The 15,483-nt window shown below is 36.6% G+C and overlaps 2 protein-coding genes and 1 long non-coding RNA gene across 3 annotated transcripts; 2 read left to right on the top strand and 1 right to left on the bottom strand.

Annotated features, from left to right (window-relative positions):
* Positions 1-3,448: 3,448 nt before the first annotated feature.
* Positions 3,449-5,012, top strand: Gpdh2 (Glycerol-3-phosphate dehydrogenase 2). The gene is made up of 7 exons (XM_068290635.1): positions 3,449-3,776; positions 3,836-4,042; positions 4,108-4,296; positions 4,352-4,535; positions 4,589-4,742; positions 4,796-4,888; positions 4,947-5,012. Exons 1-7 carry the CDS (start codon positions 3,558-3,560, stop codon positions 4,975-4,977), a joined length of 1,077 nt encoding a protein of 358 aa, XP_068146736.1. The 5' UTR covers positions 3,449-3,557; the 3' UTR covers positions 4,978-5,012.
* A 1,290-nt stretch (positions 5,013-6,302) lies between these two features.
* LOC137577589 (uncharacterized) lies at positions 6,303-7,080 on the bottom strand. The gene is made up of 2 exons (XR_011032433.1): positions 6,943-7,080; positions 6,303-6,882 (listed from the first exon to the last, which is right to left on the bottom strand). It is a non-coding gene; the product is annotated as an uncharacterized lncRNA (long non-coding RNA).
* A 1,258-nt stretch (positions 7,081-8,338) lies between these two features.
* Positions 8,339-10,586, top strand: Klp59C (Kinesin-like protein at 59C). The gene is given in 2 exon segments (XM_068289688.1): positions 8,339-8,702; positions 8,704-10,586. Coding segments are annotated over 2 exon segments (1,899 nt in total). The 5' UTR covers positions 8,339-8,507; the 3' UTR covers positions 10,408-10,586.
* Positions 10,587-15,483: the final 4,897 nt, after the last annotated feature.

Genomic DNA, 15,483 nt, shown 5'->3' with positions numbered 1-15,483 from the left:
AACAAAACTTTCTTTGCCGCGTAATTTAATGCCATTTAAAGTAGAGAACACCAGACCAGACAGGCAACTTCATTCCGTATCTAATGGCCAGCGATGCGTAAATGCCAAAACATGAACTATACGTAGAATTATATCAAGAGATGGTCGCTCCACAATTAAAACCCATGGTAAGTCTCATGAAAATTACAAGATATTTGGCTTTACCAACCTTTTGCTTTGATTTCTTATTAAGTTTTGCATCTGGCCAATTTCCACTATGTGTGGGTGTGTCTGTGTGTGTGTGAGAGAATGTGTGGCGCCAACACGTTTCAGCTGAACAAAATCAAGGAATAATTTTATTTACGATTCAACTTTGTATTACAGAACATATGAGTAAGTGCTGAACACTCACTCACTCACTCACTCACAATTCACTACTCACTCCTATACTAAAATTAAAGGCGTTTGCTTATATGTTATGAATATATACAGTAGTGGTCACAAATTTATATTCATATTTAGTTAAAGGTAATTTATCAATTTTTATTTTATAACTAAGTAAAGTTTTAGTGAAAAACAAATCGATATTTACCTAAAACTTTTAAAACCAACTTTTTTAAACTCTGAATATGGACATAATTATACTAAGTAGAAACACATTTTATTCCTTCTGAGCCTTATACTCTAGCAGCACTGATAATGAAAGAAACTAGGGTTATTATTTAATAAATAATAAATAATGTTTATCCAACTTTATTGAGAATCAGCCACCTGAAAGGATACACCGTAACAAAGATGTTCTATTTTCATGGCCTCTACTGTCCATATTTAGGTATATGTGCGATACAAGTAAATATCTGTTTTTCTTTGGAAAAAGGTGGCAAGTTTTATTGGCTCGAAATGTAATAAAATATAAACAAGTTGCTGGGGTGTTTAAGAAGAGAGAGAGAAAGAAAAAGAAAGTGGGTGGTTGAGGAGAGAGCAAATATAATGCAGAAAGCATAAAAATGCGTGGCACAAAACTTTATGTGCAGAAAACGGAAACTGAAATGGCCCCATGTTAAGTTTCTTTTTTCTCTTTATGTAAGAGCGAAAAATAAAAACCCCGAAATTAATGCCAAGAACTTTTTTTGTTGTTCTTTTTGTTGAGCAAACAGATGTGAGAATTTGATTCTTATGTTTTCTTTTAGTTTACTTCTTTTGCTTATTTTTTATAATGTACCACGAGTATGTGAAATATAAACTTGAATTTTAGAATCACTGTTAAACTTATAGCGCGGCTTAGTAAACTTTAGTTGTATTTCAATTTACTACATACATACTTGAGAGATTAAGATTTACGTATGCATATATATACCGAAGATTCTCTTATTGTCCAAGAGAAAATGCCATAAGACATCGATCAACTATATTAATGACCCTTTTTTTTGGGATTTAAGTTAAAGCAAGTGCAAGGATACATAAAGAGTTTGCTTCTATGTTACTTTTATTTTTTTTATCTTAAAATTTGCATTCATGCCCATCGCCTTTAAAGAGTTTTCGACCTACCCACTTGACTACCATCGACCGTCTGACCGTCTCTCTCACTCTCTATATATGTATCTATGAGTATCGTCATTTCACTAGCCATTGTTTTTTTGCCCAACTGTTCGTTTTGGCCTTTGCCTTTGCAGCACAACTCATTAAAAATTCCATTTTCATTTTGCCCATCATCCATTTTGATTTCATAGTCGAGTGCATGGCGGCGTGAAGGGGGAGGATTGGTGGCAAGTGGCAACGGCAACGGCCCGGCAAGCGGATGGCTGGCTGGCTGGATCCCAGCAGCTGGGATCGCCGTCAACGTTGGCGTGCAATTTCCAAAAGTGTTTACTTTCTTGCACATTGATTTACAGAGAACGATAGAGAGAGCGAGAGAGAGAGCAAGAGAGGGAGACAAGTGGCTGAAGAACTTTCACTTTGGCTTTCGGCCTGGCAATTTAATATTTTATTTATTTTCGCATTGTTGTTTTCTCCTTCGTTTCGTTTCGTTTCAGTTTGGGTTTTGTTTTATTTTTTATCCAACTTTTGTTGGTTAAATACTTGCGGGCGTAATTAAAAAATAAATACGAAAATTATGAAATGGAATGGATACAAATGCCGAATGCTGAATGCAGAACTTCTTACTGCACAGTAGATGAAACTGTAGCAGAAGCAAACGCAGACGCAGTTGAAAGGGCCAACGAACTGGCCACAGTTAATTATTTGCCAGCCAGTTTGGCGTACGTGACGTATGCGTAATTTTTTCTCTTATTTTGTTACAGTTACTGGGGCTTATCTCTCTGGTCTTTGCCTTGAAAATGAATTATTTGCCCAGCATTCAATCAATATATATATATTTGTACTATTAAACCATATATAAGTGTGTGCATACAATATACGAGCAATATTTACGTCGAATTATGCGTGTGCAATTATTTTCAAGGGACCGACAGAGTTGGACCCCCACTCTCTCTCTCTTCCTCTGGAGTAAAGAGAGAAAAGGACGCTTAAAGTGGAAAAGGTCAAATTGTGAAATCAATATGGTAATACGATAGTCATAGCCCTATTTGGCCAATCAAAATAAAAAAACTATACATAAATTGGCGCATATCTCTGTGAGTTTTTCATCAGAATATGTAAATCGATATAAAATAGTAATAAATTTTAAAAGAGCTCACCATCTTTTGACCCACTGTAAGCCCTTTTGGCTATTATTCCAATTTGGCTATTGTCATTGCGTTAATACAATCAAAGAATTAACATTCTCACAGTGACTCTGAAATACAGAAGAGTTTTTTTTGTTTTTCTATAAAGCAATTGCATTATAATTATGTATATAAAATAAAATCAATACAATGCAATTTTGTTACAATTTGATTAAAAATAACAAAGATACGTGCTGAAATGTAAAGCTAAAACTTGAATCAACAGTTAAAGTTAACTGGGTCAACTAGGTAAGGTCAATAAATCACTAAGTTTTCCTGTTTACCTTTTCTAACTGACAAGACTCTTGTTACGAAAAATTGAATTCTTGCATTTAGAATGTTTTGTTGATGCCAGATAACTAATGTATCTGTAGAGTTAAATAGCAATGACTAACACTGGAAAACGCCATTCATTCAACGCAAAAGCAAAAACGTGAGCAAAAGGAATACAATTTATGGTAAACCATATTAATTTCAATATAAAATGTCTCAGTAAATAAATAGTATAACAAATAAAATAAACCAATGGTTTGTTCATTTTCCACCTCGGTGAATCAATACTGGCTCAAAACTTAGCAATACTTTTGAGCACACTATTGAAAAAACACGTTTATTTTGTCCCTTTTTACTTTTGACTGAAACTTAGTGCCGCAATTTAGTTTTAAAATAAATTAGAATACCCGTTGATCACATTTTGCGAATTGCTTTTTGTTTGTTTATCATCATTCAATTTAAAACATTATCACTTCCATTTCAATCATTCAGTATTTTAGTGTTTGCTTTAATTCATTTACATTTTGACACACTCACACCACACACACGTACACACAAAACTCGCTACACATTGATTCGAAAATGGATAGAATTAACGTTTGTATAATCGGCTCTGGCAATTGGGCCACAACGATTGCCCGCAATGTGGGAAGAAATGTGGCCAATTCACAGCATATGGAGCCCATCGTTTATATGTATGTCTATGAGGAAATAGTTGACGGACGAAAATTAACGGAAATTATCAACACGACGCACATCAATGTAAAGTATATGCCGGATTTTGTATTGCCAACCAATATTGTAAGTAAGGACGACAATTTGCTGTTATTACTTTAATTAATAGCTATCTCTTTTTTCAGGTGGCTGTTGATGATGTGGTCAAAACAGCTCGAGATGCTGATATTTTAATTTTTGCCATACCACCGACCTTTGTGAACAGTTGCTGCAAGACTCTCCTGGGTAAGGTCAAGCCCACGGCTCATGCAGTTTCTCTTATAAAAGGTTTCGAGCGCGGCGATGATGGTCAAATTGTTTTGATTTCACAAATTATAATGAGGCAATTGAAGGTTGAGAGAGAGAACCCTCTCTGTTGGTTTCCTTGAATAACGTTCCTTTACATTTTTCTTCTTAGATACCCTGCTCTGTTTTGGTGGGCTGCAATTTGGCCCATGAGATAGCCAATGATAACTTTGTAGAGGGTACTATTGGTTGTCGGGATCAAAAATATTTCCGTCTACTGCAAGAAATTTTCAAGTCGCCCACATTTCGTGTGGTTGTCACAGATGATGCTGATTGTGTGGAGATTTGCTCCACCCTAAGGGTAAATTTGTAAAACTGCCAGGATGCTTGTAATATTTTCGTCCTTTGGCTTTCAGAATATCATTGCATTTGGTGCTGGCTGTGCTGATGGCATGGAACTGAATGAGAATACCAAAGCTGGCATTATACGTCGCGGTTTTCTGGAGACTCTTCAATTTGTGGATGTTTTCTATCCTGGTTGTCGCATGGCCACATTTTTTGAGGCTTGTGGCATCTCTGACTTGGTTACCAGTTGTTATGGTAGGAATTTTTTAAACTTTTCTCTAGAGATTTTTAACTTTTTGTTCGTTTAGCCAATCGTAATCGCAAATTGGCTGAGGCATTTGTCAAAACCGGACAACCTTTGAGTGAATTGGAACACATTTTGATAGCTGGTCATGAACCCTTGGGTCCAGTTACCGCCGAATTGGTACACATAATGCTTGATAAGAAGGGTCTAGCCGATAAGTAAGTTATTGACATGAGGTTTTTCTGATTTTAAGCTCATATATTTTCTATAGATTCCCATTATTCACAGTCATCTATAAGATCTGTGTGGGTGATCAACCTCTAACACGCTTGGTGGAGACCTTACGCTTTGCTCGAGAGGATATGTAAGAGAATGTAATTTAGATTTTCTATATTAATATTGATTTCATTATTTTTCATTAGCTTTCATCCCACTCATACTTTTCAACTCTAATGAAATTTAGTAACAATAAAAAACATTTTTCTCTTCTTCAAGACTTATTATTGAAAATGGGGTTTGAAAATGCGAGTTATTTATGTATGTCTTGAACTTTTGCACAATAAATGAATGAATGAAACAGCGCAAACCCATCAGAACTCAATACCCAAACAAAGGCCATGCACATTTTATTGTTATGCGTCTTTTCTGCGTTTCCTTCTAGTTCTACTTCTTCTGTGTTTTGTTTTTTGTTCAAGTATTCCTTATGGAGAGTGCACTCCATTGAATGCACCCAAATGCTCCAAGCACTTGTTGAGGGTTTCACTTCACAACAAAAAATATGGAAAAGGGAATGATGCTGAAAAGAAAGCCACATGGCTTTCCCTTCTATTCTATTGTTTCTGTATCGAATAGTTTTTGGTATTGTGCTACCAATTGAAATAAAGGAAATGGGAGCAGGCAACAACAAGAAGCATCAAAACGCACATGAAACTCGGTCTATCCTGAGTGCAGTCTGAATGACACACTTCCTAGTACAGTGTCAATTCGCTATTCTCCTTTTAGAATTCTCTTGAACGCGATCTTCTATACCTTTATTGTGCGTAGAAAACGACAAAATAGGTGGAGTACTTTAAAAATAACATATCATGAAATAACAGCGGACAGAGAAAAAGAGAGAGAGATCGAGGCAGAGCACAGAGGGAGATAAGTCTGTCTTGTTGGTTGGAATATCTTTATGCATAGAATCTCTTATCTGACATAAGTTGATTTATGAATAATCCAAGTCATGGGGTTTATAGTCATAGGTAAACAATTATTTTAGTATTTTATTTTGGATAGCTTGCAGCTTTTATGGGCATTCCTTGAGCAAACAATCCGAGTAGCTCAATTTGTATCCACTTTAGTGAGAATTTACTGTACTACCCGCTACCTTTAGCAGGTTCAACAAACTTTTGTGGGCTTTTAACAATATGTAATCAATCTAAGTAACTGCTAGATACATATATAAATTATAAGTGATTTGATTGTTCACCATGTCCCTTTCTCTTTCTTTCGATCTGCCTCTTTTAATGTAATCAAATTGCATATAATAATTTTGTACATTTGAATTAATCCTCTTTACAAAATCAGCGGTAATCTCTTTTGTCATTTTTTGATTTAATTATGCCAAAAGGGGCGAAAAATGTGTCACAAAACTGTGCACGCGACAAAATGAATTGCATAAATAATTCACTTAGTAATAATTTCACAATGGATATAGAATTTATTTATCTCTATTTGTCTACATTGAAGAGGGCTGGTCGGCGAGAGAGAACGGGATGGGAGGTGAAAGTGAACTCTTTCTATTTTAATGTAAACAATTTTGTTTTAAATTCGTTTTTGCAATTGTAATGGAGCTTATGTATATAATATTCATATTTGGTCGTTAGTGAAGAGATTAGTGAATAAATTCTAAAGTGTTTGCCGTCTCCTATTTGTGTTGTTTCTGTGATTTCATTTTTGTGTTTTATTAGATTCCCACATATTCCCAGGCACGTTGTAGGAAGTTTGCACTAATCTTTGGCACGGGAGGGCGCTCATCTTCATGGAAATAGTAATACATTTCGCTCATCATATAACGAATTTTTTGCATTATTGGGCTTTCGGCATCTGCCACAGTCTGGACTTCATCCTCTTTAAAGAATCTCCAGAATACAGCGAGGCCAATGCCAAATGTGGCCATTAGAAAGTAAACAAATTTCCGAAACATTTTACGGGACTTTTCCAAGTGATTTTTGTACTATAATTTTCCTGGTTTTTCTTTTTTTTTTTTTTTTTTGTTCCTCTTGCCGTTTGTTTGGTTAAAGGCTTTACGTTTTTTTTTTTTTTTCAGGCGTTTCAAATGATGGCTAACTGTTATTCATAGCCCGCCCTTAATTCCTATATATAGAGAGAGGGAGAAAGAGTTAGTTTTGGCTTAAAAATTTGTTCTCAACTTACCACATAAATACAATGAAAAAATTTATAAATTGTTACATTAATTTCGGAATCTACATTAGCATTTAAGGCATCGATTGGCAGGATTGACTAGTTCAAACGTTTGATAGATAGATTTCTCTATGACTACGTTCGAGCTGATGTTGTTGTTGTTTTAACACAATTTGTTCAATTTCGCAACAATAACAAAGTCAACACTAACACCAGAAAGGAAGTGACAGAGAGAATGAGAGAAAGAGGCAGGGCAGTCTGGCTGGCACGAAGTACTTTCGTTGTATTTACCAACTGGTTTGGGTGTGGTTGATGGTTGGTCTTGTAAAACACGAAATGAAGTATACTTTTAGGCGCACTCCACTCGCACACACACACACACACACAGTTACACAAACATATATAAATGAACAGATACGTTTGCATAAGCCGAGACGTGTGTAACGTACAAATTGTTATTTATTTTTTGAAGTGCTTGCGCTTTATTTCAAGCGAAGGGGCGAACGAAATGTGTCTGAACGTCATTGAGTCAGTCGGCCAGTCGGCAGGAAACCAGGTGCACACACGCGCACACACACACACTCTCTCTTTTTAGCATTCAGTTTACCATTTGTCGTCACATTTGGCAAATTTACCGTGTAATTATCAGTAAAAACGAAAAGCCAAAAATGCCTTCAAAATGCAACAAGAATTGGGCAAATAAGCCTGGTTTCTGTTCTGGTCTGCAACTCTTTCTCCTTCTTCCTCCTTCATGCAGCTGCAGCAGCTTCTGCCTGGTTGGTTGATATGCAAATTTTGTAGCTTTTTCATGTCTGGTCGACTGGCGTGTGTTTGCCTAACTGGCATATTTGTTTAGTCGGACCATGGCCCAAAAATGTATTTTGGAGCGGGAACGAATTCTCGTTTTGAATTCTCATTTTAACCAGCCTTTAACTCGCCCCTCATATGCATGTATTTTCATTTTTGTCACAGGCAAAAATACATATGTATATGAAATTTGCACAGTGCTTCTTGGGTCAAACAAATGTACACATAATAAAAATATATACCAACATACATATACCCCAGAAATATCTAAAATACAGTTCTAATGACTCTAACGAAATTTCGAAAGAGAATCCTGAAAATTTAATGGAAATAATGAATGCAACTTACTGAATTATTTTTTTCACCGAAAATATGTTCAAACATCAAATCATTTATATCTGTATAATTTATCTCCAAATTGAAAAAGAACTTCAATGCCGTAAATTTATTTACATTGCGAATATTTTTTACCACTGTGCTTGATTGCACGGCCTTTGTGTCGTAATAAAGCGATTGATATAAGGTAAACTGCATGGTTTTATAACTAGATTAGTTTTTGAAAAGACTAGGTTAGATAGTTCAATCATAAAGTTTTTGTCTAACCTGTCGTGAAATAAACGTAACCATATAATTTCTTGCCATATTTTTTTTATACTATTTTTTTTCCAAAGAAAACTGGCTTCAACTTAAATTTGTTGTAGAAATCGACAAAAGGCCAAAAGACCAATTGAAATTTTCTTTTCCTCTTTTCTTTTATTCTTTATTACTCCATGGACGTGTTATCAATCAATCAGGAAGTGTATATCAAAAGATCCGATGGTCGTGTTCATTTGGCTAGGATTATCAAACTGGATGGCGGCTCGAATAATGTAGTTACTGTAGAATGGTTCGAAGGCGGTGCCACACAGGGCAAAGGGTTGTCCATTGAGTCGATTGTGAAGCTAAATCCACAGATTTATGAGGCTCCCCCTGTGCAGCACAGCCTCGATATCTCCTAGAGCTACTCCAAAATGTCCTCTTGCCTTGGCCCGCCTGAAGGCTGGGGGCAGTTCATTTGCCCCACGGCGTTTGGCGCCGCGAGTTGTGACCGCCATGCCCAGGCAATTGCCTCGCGAAGATGTAGTCGTGGCCCAGATTGATCACCTGAGGCAGCGGCGTGAGAAGCGTCGCCAACAGCAAGCTTTGGCCAGAGATATGCGTGAGAAGCAAAAGAATGAAGATCCTGGTAATCCTCATTGGGAATTGGCCAGAATGATACGTTTACATCGATTGCAAATGGATTTTCATCCATTACGCTTGGGTATACGAGGACAACTCAAACAGCATCAGATTGTTGTGTGTGTTAGGAAGCGTCCATTAAATCACAAAGAGCAGAGGGAAAGGGAACTCGATGTCATCACTGTGCCTACTAAGGATTCTCTGGTTGTGCATGAACCGCGTAAACATGTTAATTTGGTCAAGTTTCTGGAAAATCACAACTTTCGCTTTGATTATACCTTCAATGAGGAGTGCTCCAATGCCATGGTTTATGAGTATACGGCTCGCCCCTTGGTCCGTCATGTCTTTGAAGGCGGAATGGCCACTTGTTTTGCCTATGGCCAGACTGGCAGTGGCAAGACACATACAATGGGTGGCCAATTCACTGGCAAGCAACAGAATCCTCGGGATGGCATCTATGCCATGGCAGCCGTTGACGTTTTTGATAATCTGCGACAGACCAAATACGTTCGTTTGGGTCTAACTGTTACCTGTTGTTTCTTTGAGATCTATGGTTCAAGGGTATATGATTTGCTTATGCCAGGCAAACCACAATTGCGAGTCCTGGAAGATGGTCATCAAGTGGTGCAAGTCGTAGGTCTCACCGAAAAGGCAGTCAAGGATACCAGCGATGTTTTGACACTCTTGGAATTGGGGAATACTGTGCGCACTTCGGGACACACATCAGCCAATGCCAAGTCGTCACGCTCCCATGCTGTTTTCCAGATAGTTTTACGCTACTCTAAAAATAATCGTCTTCATGGTAAATTTTCACTCATCGATTTGGCGGGAAATGAGCGAGGAGCCGACAATAGCTCAGCAGATCGTCTAACCCGCCTAGAGGCAGCTGAAATCAATAAGTCGTTGCTGGCCCTTAAAGAATGCATTCGTGCCTTGGGTCGTCAATCCGCTCATGTGCCCTTCCGTGGCTCGAAGCTAACTCAAGTGCTGCGTGACTCCTTCATTGGTGGCGTCAAAGTCAAGACTTGCATGATAGCCATGATCTCTCCTGGTTTGAATTCTGTTGAGCATACGCTCAATACTTTGCGCTATGCAGATCGTGTCAAAGAACTCACGGCCCAACCCCCTTCACCCAAGAGACCAACCAAGGATCGTGTGGTTTCAGTCTATTACGATGACGAGAACAATGGCATATGGAGCCACAGAAATTCTCTGCCTGACTTGACCGCATCTCAAACAGCACTTAGACCACAACCATCTGCCACATCTTTGCCAGAAGATGGAGATGCCAGTGCATCCAATGGTATATACAGTGAATGGAACTCACATAAATACCATCGCAACCAAGAAGATGATAACTTGGCCTATTTCAATGCAGTCACCGATAACTATCATCTAACAGAGGAGACAAAGAAGCAGGAAGGAGCAGCAGCCAAGAATAAACCAAAGTAAGAGTTTCCAGTTTTCGATTTCTACAACAAATAATCTATTAGGTGTCCACTCCACAATTAGACAACCACTTTCAGACACATTCAGACATATCATTTTACACATTGTACTTGACTCAAAATTGACAACCTTGAAAAGTGATGGAATAAAAATTTGTATTGTGTGTAAAGTAAGAAAAAAAATGTTTAATTAAGGACCGGGAATATTTAGTCTTAGCAATAATTCAGGGTCAAGAAGAGTTTAACAAACGACAAACAGAGAAGGATATTTTTATCTTTACAATTGTATTTCATTTTTGATTGTTCTCATACTTTTACAACAGCTTAAAGGTGTGTAAGTCGACAATACGTGTCCTAAAAAAAAACAAGCAAAGAAATTGAATAGTTTAGATTCCGTCCTTGGCTCGCAAGCAATTCAGGAGCTAAATCTTTCTATTTTTAATCAATTGTAATTAATTGATACCTTGCTAAGGAACGAACAAGAGCTAATAGGGGTTTCGAAGACTAAGATAGGCCAAAAGATACGTCTTGTTCTCATACCCGAGCATTAAATTATGGAAAAAACTGACCCCTAATGTTGTTGAGCTCCGCTCATGAAGAACTTTAAGACTCGAACTGAAAGAATGTGCTGTGAGCTCTTTTTGGTCATTATAATCAGGTTAACACGCATGCTTGTGACCATAAAAACTCTTCCCAAAGGTTTATGCTTCAAATTTGATAGTTTACCAAACATTTTGACGGTTAACTACTTTAAATATCTCTTCAAGGTTAGAAGTTTAAAGTTCAAAGAATAACTTTTATTATTCAAAATTTTAAATGCGCAAAGTCAACATGGCTAATCCTTTTTAAGGGAAAATGTCATTCCAAAACATATTGTCAATATCAATTCACTTCTAGAGTAGATTTCAGCTTTGGTCAAGTTTCTTGGATACCAACCAAATGACTTTGAGCAATTGTTGTTTCAGTTTCGGTCCCCTAAATGATTAACCTGATGTCCAAGAATTTCTTTACCTATTCATAAGTATTTATCTATATCGGATGCCTCTGATGGGTCAGTTCATTTAGCTTGTCAAATAAACCAACACAGATACATACATATACATATGCATGTTGGTACAAACAAAATTTCACGTCAATGCTAAATTCAAGCTAAGCGCAAACATTTTCCGCATAGTTGCGCATTAAGTCAAACCAAGCCAAAACCAAAAAAAAAAAAAAAGGAAGGCGAAGAAAACTTACTTTTCGTTGCCCTACCAACTCAGTTTTTCTCTCATTTTTATCTGTATAGAATGGAAGAGGGGACTTCTCCTCCGCCTCCATTGACAGCTGTCAATATACAATATGCGCTACTTGGACTGAGGGGAGATGGTGGGGGTGTGGAAGATGGTGGGGGATTATGATGAAGCAAAGACACGTCTTACGACAAAGCTTTGTGTCAATATATTAAATTATGGCTTAAAGGCTTTTACCTTTGGCTTTTGTGCAACTTTTTGGTTTCATTTAGGCAAAAAACTTTGCGCAAATCCGCCAATAAATACGTAAAAGCATTTTGTTATTTTTGCTTATTTCTCTTCTCACTCTGCCGCTGTCTCCCTCTCTTTCCCATTTTGGTTTTGTTCCTGCCCATTAATTAAAAATGAAATGAAATTCGACTAAAAATAGCTAAATAATTAAATGCATTTTTGCAGAGACTAACAACAACAAAAACAACAATGAGAACTCTGGTAAACATTTCAATTTTCAAAACGTCTGACGGACTGACAGTTAGACAAAGAGACAGACTAGAAATGCGAGAGGGGGTTGGAAGAAAGGGTTGTATTGGGAGGCAAAACTTTGTTAGTTTTTGCAACTTTTGCCATTAACATTAAAAACCAATTAAAATAACTTTAATCAACTAGAAGGCAAAACTAAATAAAAAATACTCCTTCCCTTCTTTTCCACGGTTTCTATCTTCTTTCTATCTGTTTTCTCTTCTACTTTGTTACGTTGCTCATACGCACCGTGAAACTCTAGTTAAAGAAAAAGCTCATAAAGTGTTGGAGCGAGTATGAAAAATCTTTTTTTAATTAAAAAGCAACTGTTTTGACATCATAACTGAGTCATTGCAACTTTTGCTATAATTTTTTTTGTTTTGTTTCTTTTTTTATTATCTATTTTTTTGTTATTTTAGTTTTTAATTGTGTTATGACACAACTTTTTAGCTGTCAGAATGTTTATCATCATATGTATATATATTTTTTAAATGGTGAGCGAGGGGGGGGAGACTAAGAGATAACTCCATATACTCTGCTAAAGCTGACATAAGCAGTTTTATGTCATATCCATGAACCAAATGAGGACTTGCTACCATTAAAAAAGCCATGAGAACTTATCTTCTTGAAATAAGTTGTTGTTGAATTCGAACACCTTGATTGAGAGAAGTAGAAGAGAAAGCAACGAGCTTGAAATCAATTAGTATACCAATTCAAAAAGTTATTGTAATGTATCCCCTTGCCATTACCAAATACATTATATTTATTTCTCATAGAAGATATTTAAGTAAAATTGAACGCATAACAATTCCTTATTTACACATTAAATGTTATCAAACATAACAAGATACATACATACATACATATATCAAAAAATGTTTGAGGTTTAATTTGTTGCCAAGTCAAACTGAAATTTCAATTGCTATCCAGATTCGTTTCAGCCACTCCTTATTTTAGCTCTTAGCTCCCTCTGACTCTCTAGTTTTCATCTCAAATTCTCGCTCTTCCAATCTCTTTGAATGCCTTGCAACATTCCCATTACTCACTCAGGCATAAGGACTTGAGGCTTCTATCGATTCACTCTTGAAGAAAAAGTTTCCTTAAGGCATTTTTGGTGGTCTCAGCCACTTGCCACTTGGATTCAGTTACAGTTTTGGTAGCCCAAAAATGAAGTTGCAGCAGGCAAAAATGCATTGGAGAGAGAGATAGAGAGAAAAGTAATCGATATAAAGAGATTTGCTGCTTTCGAAATCTGGTTTTAGGCCGAGTTAACTGAACACATTAATGTGACTTATCAGTTTCAAATTGAAATGTTTGCACTTGAACGAATTCGAAACGCGTTTCCTTCCGGTTTTGTTTGCTAAATGGCAAAATGGGAAATTTGTGTGTGAGTGAGTGTTTATGTTTATCGAATTTATGTAGGTAGCCATGATGTTAAGGACATAAGGATGAAAGCAAAGATAGGAATTGGGGAAATGGCAGGAGAAGACGCCAGCAGTTGATACCAGCTACATATACATACATATGTATGTAGGTATGTCTCTTCTAGCCGTTTTAATGCCAGGTTAGGTAAACACTTTGCGAAATGAATTAACTTTAAGCCACAAAATTTGTGCCCGTGTTACGTAAGTGTGTGTGTGTGTGAGTGTTGTGTTTGCTCACGTATATATACACCTACATACATATAGATATGCGTGTGTTTCTGTGTGTGTATGTGTGTGTGCTTAGACATAAATGCTCGTAATTGTTTATTTACATAACTTGACGTGAGATTAAAGACACTTTGATTAACGATGCGAGTGAACCAAAAGACAAGAAATTAAATTGTATACATTAAATTTTTGACAGGCAAATTCAGATTCAGGAATAGACACGCACACACACACACAAACACATTGACTATGTAATCTAACTGAAGTTCAAAAATAGCAATTAAATACACCTCCAATATCAATTTGTCAATCAAAAATCTTGGTAAACAATCTAAAAATAAGTTCCTTTCCACTGTGCATGAAGTAAGTGAAAACCGATTTAAATAATTTGTAAGATTATCTTTGGATTCGAAAAACTTTTCAAATCAAATTTTATTCGCATTTTCCTTTCGTTTTGATAAAATTCAAAAAGATAGACAAAAGACAAGACAATTATCAACTCTCAGCATATCTGGACTTACTTCGGCTGGACATTTGTACCTTCTGCTATCTATTCAAACTAATTTCTAATACAAGAAAGAGTTATCTTTAGATACATACCTTCTATCACTAAAACAAGAGCATACAGCATAGACATATGTACATACATATGTTTGCACAAATAGAATCCTTCCTGTTGCTTTGGCAAGCTTTAACTAAAACTTGCCTGAGCTTTGGGATTGAGCTAAACACCTGAACTCGTATTATAAGTGAGTCTTTTATGTAAGTCAGTTTTGCATTCACATTCAAAGGTGAATAAACAACTCATTTTGTATGAGAAGTGGGGGATTGGAAATACTATTTGCTTTAAAGTCCTTGCTGAGATGCAGCCAAGAGATTGGGCTTGGTTTCAATTGCAGCATAAGTGCAACATTTGAATGATACCTGATGCACAGAAGCAGATTACATGGGTAACCAGAAGTTGGCCACAAACGCTCTTGACACACAGAGACAATTCAACAACAACAAGAAGAACAACAAGTCAGATTTACAAAGAGTCAATATATGTATATATATCTTTATTACTTGCCATTACAAAATTAAACTTTCGAAATCAGAGAGAAGTAGTGTAGATTTTTATAAAGACAGACTTGTTACTGAAGATCATTTGGGATAAAATTTAATTTTCGTAGTGTTTTCGCTTTGAAATAAAACCCCATTCCACTCTTTATTATTCTGCATACATTTCAGCGTTTCCATTCTCCCTTTCCCACCAATATAGAGTGTGTACAACTATCCCGCTTAAAACGATTTTTTCTATCTACGTTTAACAATCTGTTTCGAATTGCTCAAACTATTTTCACTTCGTTTCGGTTTTTCTCTTCTGTTTTGTTGTTGTTTGTCATTTCGATCTGCGTTGGTAAATGTTTACAATGATAATTGTCCTGCTCCTTTTCCTTAGCCCAATGCCCTCTTCTTCCTTCGCCTTCATCTGCCTTCTTCAGATTGTTGTCATTTTCGAGCCAATAAATTGTTGGCAGCTGCAAGTTTTCTCTGCCTTTCTTTCGCTCTCTCTCTCTCTGCTGTCCTGTTCATTGTTACTGTTGTCCTGCATGTCCTTCCAGTTGGCATGGCTCGAGGCGAATTATTTATGTCGAGAATTACAGTTTAAATAATTCCCCTCAGTGCTTCAGCAAT

This window comes from Drosophila tropicalis, unplaced genomic scaffold (assembly GCF_018151085.1).
Source record: "Drosophila tropicalis isolate 14030-0801.00 unplaced genomic scaffold, ASM1815108v1 contig_593, whole genome shotgun sequence".
NCBI lineage: Eukaryota > Metazoa > Arthropoda > Insecta > Diptera > Drosophilidae > Drosophila > Drosophila tropicalis.
This window is presented reverse-complemented; position numbering and strand designations above follow the sequence as displayed.

What these genes read in the sequence shown, in the direction of transcription:
- Gpdh2 (XM_068290635.1), top strand. Translation starts at nt 3,558, where the DNA reads ATGGATAGAATTAACGTTTGTATAATCGGCTCTGGCAATTGGGCCACA. An exon ending in CTTGGTTACCAGTTGTTATG is followed by an intron (nt 4,536 to 4,588) that starts GTAGGAATTTTT and finishes TTGTTCGTTTAG; the next exon opens with CCAATCGTAATCGCAAATTG. An exon ending in CGCTTTGCTCGAGAGGATAT is followed by an intron (nt 4,889 to 4,946) that starts GTAAGAGAATGT and finishes ATTTTTCATTAG; the next exon opens with CTTTCATCCCACTCATACTT.